A 9,534-nucleotide genomic window follows, 5' to 3' on the forward strand; every position below is an offset into this window, starting at 1 on the left:
CGGTTTGTTTGTATACATCGCCACCGTTCCCGTCTGGAAGTATACCAGGAAAAGGCAATCCGGGTACGCCTTCCCATGCTCGTTCCTCCTCGTCATCCGATAGACGGCACTTGGGGTCAGCTTGAACCGGTCCCTGATTTCAGCTTCGATAAACTTCGGGTCGAAGTTCGGTAGGCCTTTGATGATGACCTTGAATGGTTTCTCATCGGGAATGTTATGGGTGAAGAATTCTACCTTGGAAGTCCTCAGGTGGGCGACGACCAAGTCATACTCCACTTTCGTACAGAGCACCACCTTGGTGCCGACTCTGCATAGCTTGAATTCGGAATCCGCGATGAGCTCGTTAAGATAGGCATTTTTCACTACCAACGGAGGTAGCTTCTCTTTTGCCGCACTCGTGTCGGCAGCGTCACCGAAATCTCCGATATCACTGACATCGTCGCGACCAGTCGTGCCATCGGACTGGCCCCGATTTTTCTTCCTCTTCTTGCTGTGCTTTACGGTTACAGCAGGCTGAGTATTCCCATTCCCATCGATGGGAAGAACAGCAAACCTGTTCGTTGTAGGTACACCCGAGTTTCCTTCACCGGGGTCCTGGGCCTTCAGCGGGCTTCGCGAGCGATGCTTACCCATTACAACAAAGCGAGCGAGTAAATTCAACAGACTGTACTGCTCAAACTCCTCAACAACAGTCGAGCGCAGCCAATGAGTACATAGAGAGGAAAGCAGATCGTGAAATATTGTTGTATTAGTAAACCAAAAAATCAACGTAAAAGAAATTAGTGACGTCACCAATTGCTTGTATCGTTCAGTAATTTCACTCACACAACTTAACAGATTGCTTCACGTCGGTAATCCAGCTCATTGGAGCGCAGTAGCTCAATAAGGCATTCCATGAGACAGCTGCGGTCAGCTGATTTGTTTGTTTACCGAGAAGTTTTGACAATTCACAGTTGAACCCGGCGTAGTGGTTAGCATCCATACCTCTCACGCCAAAGTCACGAGTTCAAATCTCACCCCCGGACAAGTCACAAATGACCCAAGAGCGTTTTAAAGCTCGTTTTAAAGTGACTATAATAAAAAAAAAAAAAGTTTGACATATAAACTAAGGGGTTCGTAGATTTTCGTATGTTTCGAGAGGTGCATCGATTAACTTGGGACCAGAGCTGAGACAAAAATTTGAGCACGTTTCTTCGGTACCTTCTGGTCTTAGAGTTACCTCTATGATACAACTCTGCAGTCTGGACAGCGTTTAAGACTAGAAGGTCCCGAAGAAACGTGCTCAACTTTTTGGCTCAGCTCTGATACTCACTTCGGTCCCAAGCTAATCGATGCAATCCTCGAAACATAGGAAAATCCACGAACCCCTCATTTTGTCAGTCAAACTTTCATAGCTAATCAAAACAAGCATAGTGTAGTACGAGGGGGGCGACACATCTAAATCTCAAGTTAAGATGCTCAACAAATCTCACACTAGCGAATCAATCTTCGAAAAATCTTCTTTCATTTGTCGCATCTACTTGCATCGAGCATCATCTTTTTGCAGGAAAACTTCAGAATCGTAATCAATCTTCTTTCTATCTACTCAGCGTGCGCGCAGCTAGCCACAGCAAAACACAATCTTTTTCTGCATCGTAGATAGAGTCGTCCCCCTCGGTGTAGTACTAGAATCTCGACTAGAATGGGAGACGCTTATCCAGCTTTCCATGCTCGGTAATGGCGGCCTGTTTGTATGAATAAATTTATCCTTCACTGTGATTTTTGACACTATCTTGAGGTTCGGATTTTGACCCCTCCCTTTCCCTCTCCCAGGAACAGAAGAAAATGGAACAACATACGCCCTTCAGTTAGTGTCAAAAAGCACAGTGAAGGTTACATTTACTCATACAAACAGGCCGCCATTACCGAGCATGGAAAGCTGTATAGATTTACTTGGGACCAATAGGCTAGTCAAGTCGAGAGCTAATTTAAATCGTATGTTTATACCCATTAATGAAATTTTGCCGATACACCGTGTTTATACAAGGTCTGGGCCAAAGGGCTTATTGTGCTAAGTGACATCACAAACGAAGTGACAGACGGAGCGGCTCGAAAACTTTGGTGACTAACCTGCTATTGCAATTTTTCAGTGTACCACATGGCAACACCACTACTACTGGATTGTACCACATGGCAACACTACTACCAACTACTACTAGATTGAACTAGCATTTTAACCGAATGTACTAGAATGTTTTGGTTCTATCTCTTTCACTCTACTCAAAACTGAAATGCATAAAAAAAATGACAAAATGATACGCACTCTTTGCACACTGTCAAAGAATCATTGTACACAAAATCAACTTTGTTCAAATCAAAACAAAAAAACTAACCCATCTGGTGGATGATGGCACAAGCTTCCAAGAAAATTCTATTACAGTGAACCACATTATTTTAATGGATTTCTTCGCCAGTAAGTCGTCTGTCACTTCGTTTGTGGTGACATGTTCAGCAATGTTTGTAATATGTTTGCTTCTAACACCAGCAAGCAGCCTGTTGCCCCAGACCTTATATAAACGCCCTAATAAAAATTGTATGGTTAATTTGCTTAACGACGTGTTCTGGGTATCATCCAAACCATTTGTGGAATAGTTCAATGATTTGGGTTATCATTCGTTTGTGGTTATTTTTTATTAGGGCGTCATGATTGCTATAGCACCTCCGTGGTTTAAACCGATGTTTAAACGAGCCTTTTTAAATGAACATAAAATGGGCATGTTCTTCAGCCTCTACTGTATCTCAATGTCGACTTTGAATCACGAATTTATTTATATTTGTGTTGGTGTGTCGGTGTTGATCAGGATCAGCATCAGCTCAGCATATGTAAACAAAACCACGCGCGTACGGTATCGTTCGGTGTTTCGAGTTATTACACAAAATTTGCAATAACTATTATTCTGCCTTCAAAACATGGAACTCCTATCGGACGAAGGTCTCCGGTTGGATGGACGGCGGCCCAATGAACTGCGTCGCATACAGTGCAAGCTGGGAGTGTTCAGCCAGCCGGATGGAAGTGCCTACATCGAGCAGGGCAATACCAAGGTGCTTGCTGCCGTCTACGGACCTCATCAGGCTCCGGCCAAAAAGAGCAGCCATGAAGAGGTCATTGTCAACTGCCAGTACAGTATGGCCACATTTTCCACCGGAGAACGTAAGAAGCGACCCCGAGGGGACAGGAAGAGCCAGGAGATGACCATTCACCTGCAGCAAGCACTGAGTGCGGCCATCAAGACCGAGTTGTACCCCAAATCGCAGATCGACGTGTACATTGAAGTGCTGATGGCGGACGGTGGAAACTACTGTGCCTCGGTCAATGCAGCGACGTTGGCCCTGATCGATGCGGGAATCTGCTTAAAGGAGTACGTTTGCGCCTGTACGGCTTCACTGGCCGGAAAAGTCCCGCTGATGGACGTATCAAATTTGGAAGAAATGAGTGGAGGGCCAACGCTTACGGTGGCATCGCTTCCCAGCAGTGGGAAGATTGCATTCATGGAAATGTCTCAGCGCTTCCATTTGGACCATCTACCGAGGGTGCTGGAGACGGCACTGCAGGGATGTCGGGAGGTGCAGAAAATCATCGATCAAGCCGTGAGGGAACACGTGACGCAACTAGGACAGGCAGGGGATTGGGGAACTGTTGGTAAATAAAAGACGAAGGGTAGGTTTGAACGAGTTAACATGATGGTTTGACTTTTTTTTTAATGGAGAATAATCTGAATCACGACTAGGTTGGTGTGTATTGTCTACTTAGCTTCTATGGTACTGTTAATAATGTCCATCAATTGCTTTTGCCGATGCATGGTTTGCAACTTTGCGATCATGTCTTCGAGCTGAGGACCTCCTTCGAGGAATGCTTTCAAGTTGTGGGTGGTTCCTCCGTCGATTCTGTGATCGGTAATGCGATCCTGGTTGTAGTTATAAGTACGGATTTTTTCGTTTCTCAAACTGGATCCCACTTGGGACTTTTTCATCGACTGAGTGGCGTTGAATTTGCTTTCCAGTTCCTGCTGGGTCAGCTTGGCTAAAAGTTTCTGTTTGGCGATTTCTTTGTTCTTCCCTTGCGAGCGCTCCGTTTGGCATTCAACCGCAACCCCGGAGGGGATGTGCACTATTCGAACGGCACTGTCCGTGGTGTTGACGTGTTGACCACCAGCTCCGCTGGCACGTTTGGTTTCAATCTTCAAGTCTTTATCTTTGAGCTCGATTTTAAATTCGTCCGGTCTAGGAATGACCGATACGGTTGCAGTGCTGGTATGTATTCGGGCGGATTTTTCCGTGCTGGGAACTCGTTGCACCCGGTGGACACCGGCTTCGAACTTCAGATAACGATAGGCATCCCTGCCATGAACGACAATGGATGCATGACGGATTCCACCCAGTTCGGTATCCTCCGTTTCAATTACTTCAATTTCCCATCCCTTGTGGTCGATGAAGCCACAGTACATGTCGAATATTTCCCGAGTAAATAGCATTGCTTCTTGGCCTCCAACTCCAGCTACCACTTCCAAAATAAGGGAGTTGAAATCTTCTTCGTCGTCCATCAACAAAATGCCATCCATGATTTCGCCATCCAACTTGGTGAGGATGTTAGTGTATGCCTGAAACGAAATTCCTGAGTAATGCCAATTTCACCGTGGTAATTGCTTGCATTTACCTCTTTTTCCTCCTTCATCAACTGCAGCATATCTTCGTCCTTTTCGGAGTTCATCTCCTGCAGCGAATTCAGATTATCCATGATTATACGTCTTTGCTCGTACATCTCCACCACATGGGACAACAGTGCCAACCGTTTGATGTCCTGCTTGTTCAGCTGATCGGAAACCTTCAGCGAGTAGTATTCCAAGCGAATATTCTCCAAATACTTTTGAATGTTTTCGTCGGCGATCTGAAATCCATCCTGCGTTTGCTGCCCGACCGGATGCTGCTGTGCTAGCGGTGGAAATCTAATCACCGATGAAATCACACGACTTTTAGGTACGCTCACACCCGGCATCAACAGGTTCCTATTCCGAATAACACCCCGCAAACAACAAACGCGGCTTAGAAACATTTTGGGGGGCTTGAATTATTAACTTTTCATTGATGGGAATACGTAACGAAAATATCGAGCGAAATTCGTGCGAAGCGAAGGACGAATGCTCTGGGATGACGATGTTTTGCAACAATGCAAGTCTGTCAAAGTCAGCTGTCATGGTCACGGTCGCTTTTTGGTCGACCTTTTTTTTGTCGGCTCGGTCGGTTCACTCCACACACACACACACACACATGAAAATGCCACACGAAACCAATGACATTTCTCGCGTAACTTTTCAAATAGACCAATGTAACATATACACCATTTTGAGAAAATCGAAGTTGAAGTTCGACAGATTATTATTTTAACTGTTTAGAAACAATACATTTTGCAATCTTATTTTTAATGTAGTCAGTGAAAAATAACGTTGAAAATTCAATAGAAACGTTAAAATCGCAATTTTACTTTGAATTTCATGCTACAATATAGAAAAAAACACATATGACGATTTGACTAGTCAAATAGTTGTACATCGGACATGTTACATACTTTTCAATAGGTCCTAAGTAACAAATGTGAACAAATCGAGTTAAGCGATACAAACTATTGCTCTGCTATCATTGTATGTGATACAAAAACAGCCATCCAAATTTACTTTCATTTATTTACGAGGGGGACGACTCTATCTACGATGCAGAAAAGATTGTGTTTTGCTGTTGCTAGCTGCACGCACGCTGCGTAGATAGAAGAATGATTTATGTCGATTTTGAAGATTTCCTGCAAAAAGATGAAACACGATGCAAGTAGATGCGAGAAATGAAAGATGATTTTTCAAAGATTGATTCGCTAGTGTGAGATTTTTTGAATACCTAGAATTGAGATTTAGATGTGTCGCCCCCCTCGTTTATTTACGATAATCATAGGTCAAAAATTGTCCAATGTACAGTTTGAAATGATGGGTACATTCGGACTGCCTAGAGCATGATTGGTGCTCATTTTCCAAAGGCGGGGCCAATCTAAAGTTAAGTACTGTTCCATCCAAGTAATCACGATGTTCCATTCAAGTAATCGCAGCAACCTACAGCTGCGACCGAGATGGAAAAATTAGTGATTCGAAGTGTAGATGTCAACCTGAATAAACGTATAGTTAGAAGCACTCAAACTTTCTTTATTCTTTGAGAAGAACACTTCAGTTGGCGACGAGGATTTTTCTGGAAGCTCACAAGTTCAAGAAATTCCAGAATCGAACCGAGGAAGGATGGCGGCAACAAACGAAGAACTCCAAGCAGCGATTTTGCAGCTTCTCCAGCGGTTGGCCGTTCCACAAGCAACGAATCCAGAGCAAGTTTTGGAATCCCTGTCGACGAACATCAGCGAGTTCTGCTTCGATCCGGAGAACGGCACTACATTCGAAAAATGGTTTGCCCGTTACTCGGATTTGTTTGAAAGCGACGCACGAAGTCTGGACAACGCAGCAAAAGTTAGGCTTCTGCTCCGGAAGTTGGACACGTCCTCTCACAGTCGCTACGTCAACTACATCCTTCCGAAACTACCAAAGGACGTCACATTTGCCGATATCGTCAAGACACTCACAAAGATCTTCGGCAGACAGACCTCCGTATTCCACAAACGCTACCAGTGCATGCAGCTACTCAAGTCCGATGGACGGCGTATTTTTCCTGGTAGTTGTCGACCCGTACACCAAATGGCCCGAAGTATACGCAACTAAAACCACAACGACAAGAACAACAATCAAGCTACTTACTCAAACGTTCGCAACATTTGGCGTGCCAGAAACCATCGTCTCAGATAATGGTACCCAGTTCACCAGCTACGAGTTCAAGAATTTCTGTGAGAATCAAGGCATTCACCACGTCCGCACAGCACCATTCTATCCTCAATCAAATGGGTTAGCAGAACGGTTCGTGGACACCTTGAAGCCCTTGAAGCGCACTCTTCGGAAGATTCGATCGGGAGGAGACACACTGGAGGAAGCATTGCAGACGTTTTTGCAAGTTTACAGGTCAACACCAACGGCTGACCTAGGTGAAAAGTCTCCTGCAGAAATAATGTTCGGACGACCGGTCCGCACAGTTTCGTCAATGCTACTACCGCAACACAACCGTACATCAGCAGCACAACCCAAAGCAGATGAGCAAAACAAGCGTTTCAACAAGAAGCATGGAGCGATTTCGAGGCAGTTGGTTCCGGGTGATGCTGTATAGGCTCAAGTCCATCAAGCAAATTCCTGGAAATGGCAGGCTGCCACAGTAATCGAGCGTGTCGGAAAAGTCAACTACACCGTTTTCCTGGAGGATAATCAGCGGCTCATCCGTTCTCATGCCAATCAACGGAAGCAACGTGCGGTCGAATCTGGTCCAGATCCTAGTCCAAGCCAAGGTCCTAGTCTGTTATCGGTATTCTTCGACGGTTTTGGCCTAGACGTACCATCCGTTCCAGCAACGATACCGGCTGCAGTGCCCGACGAACTTGGTCCAGTTGATGAAGAGCTTGGAAGTGATGAGGCGGAGTATTTTTCGGATGATAGTGAGGCAGACAATCCACCACAGCAAGATCCAGTACCAGTTCCGCCAGCAACAAGGGAACGCCGGCAGACTCGTTTACCAGCTAGATTCGAGGAGTACTGGATGAATTAAGAGGGGAGATGTTCCATCCAAGTAATCACGATGTTCCATTCAAGTAATAGCAGCAGCTGCGACCGAGATGGAAAAAATAGTGATTTGAAGTGTAGATGTCAACCTGAATAAACGTATAGTTAGAAGCACTCAAACTTTCTTTATTCTTTGAGAAGAACACTTCAAGTACTCTACTCTGAAATCTGTGAAAGGGAATCTAGTATCACGTAGAACAAAACGTCCAATGGAACACTCATTGATTATGTCATAGAGAAAAATCGTCCAATGTAACATGTCCTATGTACAACTTGACTAGTCAAAACGTCCTATGTGACTTTTTTCTATATTGTAGCATGAAATTCAAAGTAAAATTGTGATTTTACCGTTTCTACTAAATTTTCAACGTTATTATTCACTGACTACATTGAAAATAGTATTGCAAAATGAATGATTCATGTTTTCGATCGGTTCGAATGACGCTTTTGTGTTTGGTTCTGCTGCGGGACGGCAGCAAAAGGTCACGACTTAAATAACATAAAGACTTTCTGGACTTACTGTTATCTTCGGTAAACAATGTTTATATTCAAAAATTTACTAATTCTGATGTGTAATGGTACCGTTTGTAGTGATGTTTGTTTCCTTAACTACCTTTGATTTTTGGAGTACCGTTGGAAGAATGGAATTATTGACTGTGTCTACAAGGTGGTCACGATTAAAGGCCCATAAGGATGCTGCCCAGGAAAACAGCACCAACATGTTAGTAAGTACAATAATTCGTTTTCGTGGAAATAAGGTACGACATTAGTTGAGAGCCCATAATGTATAGAATTAAACTAAACATTAGATTCTCATTAATAATATCGAATTTCAGACCATCAAAACCGAATGCACTGAGGCCCCTTCATTTGCACAACCTGCCAAACGTTGATCGAGGAGTGGCACCGGTTAAACAATACCTGCCTCAAGAATGACGAAATCTACCAACGACGTCTGTCGGAAAGTACAGTGAAGAAACAAAATCAAGTCAGTTAATCGTTATCAACCGATTTCAAACAGGAGGAGTTGGAAAACAGTGCCGAAGATCCAATGGATGATGATCTGGACCCGGATTTTGAACCGCTGGGTAAGGATCGGGAAGAGGAACGCTATAGTGTTGCTGATGTCGGTTCGGCATACACTACAGTCGAAGATTAAATGGTCGAGAAAGTACAACCAACGAAACGGAAGGAGATATCCGATTCGAAGGTTATACCGAGAAAGAGTGGTAGACCAAAAGTGAAAGATATAGAGGATGCCGATGGGACAGAAGTGGTGATGAAAAGTGGGAAGCGACTCCAATCCCCGTACTGTCCGAAAGCCTTCGTGAGCGCGTCCAACTATTGTTGCGACGTCAACATCCACACGCGAGCACGAATCTACCTATGCCCAGTGGGCGGCAAGGCGTTCTATTAACCGACGGGATTGGCTAGCAAACACACTTCGAAGATCAAGTGTTCTGAATGCGATAAAATGTTCCTGACCAAGTAAGAGGTCTCTCAATTCGAAATGTTATCCCTTGTTGTCGACTTGATTTGCACTTCTGACTTACGGAAGCACTTCACCAAACACCTACCGGAGAAGCCGTTCAACTGTGAGATTTGCAACCGAGCCTTCAGTCGCAAGGATAACCTCCGAGCGCATATGAAGACCCATCGGGGGCCGAAGGCTGCAAAAACGGTTGCCATTGATGTATCTTCCGACACCGGACCCACCGCCCCTGAATCGAATCCAAGAGGGACCTGTGAATTTCTTTTGTTGTTCTACACAAGCGAAAATCGACTCCTTTTTATTTGGGTTCTTAAACAC

At 44.5% G+C, this 9,534-nt stretch overlaps 2 protein-coding genes across 2 annotated transcripts; one reads left to right on the plus strand and one right to left on the minus strand.

Annotated features, from left to right (window-relative positions):
* The first annotated feature begins 2,927 nt into the window (after window positions 1–2,927).
* Ski6 (exosome complex component Ski6) lies at window positions 2,928–3,716 on the plus strand. The gene has a single exon (XM_065221819.1). It carries the CDS (start codon window positions 2,950–2,952, stop codon window positions 3,685–3,687), a length of 738 nt encoding a protein of 245 aa, XP_065077891.1. The 5' UTR covers window positions 2,928–2,949; the 3' UTR covers window positions 3,688–3,716.
* On the minus strand, window positions 3,699–5,184 carry mRF1 (mitochondrial translation release factor 1). The gene is made up of 2 exons (XM_065221818.1): window positions 4,694–5,184; window positions 3,699–4,637 (listed from the first exon to the last, which is right to left on the minus strand). The coding sequence occupies exons 1-2, from the start codon at window positions 5,087–5,089 to the stop codon at window positions 3,783–3,785; spliced, it is 1,251 nt and encodes a 416-aa protein (XP_065077890.1). The 5' UTR covers window positions 5,090–5,184; the 3' UTR covers window positions 3,699–3,782.
* Window positions 5,185–9,534: the final 4,350 nt, after the last annotated feature.

Source organism: Ochlerotatus camptorhynchus, unplaced genomic scaffold, assembly GCF_037179485.1.
Source record: "Ochlerotatus camptorhynchus isolate MF236.1 unplaced genomic scaffold, CSIRO-AGI_Acam_v1.1 ptg000150l, whole genome shotgun sequence".
NCBI classification, from domain to species: Eukaryota; Metazoa; Arthropoda; class Insecta; order Diptera; family Culicidae; genus Ochlerotatus; species Ochlerotatus camptorhynchus.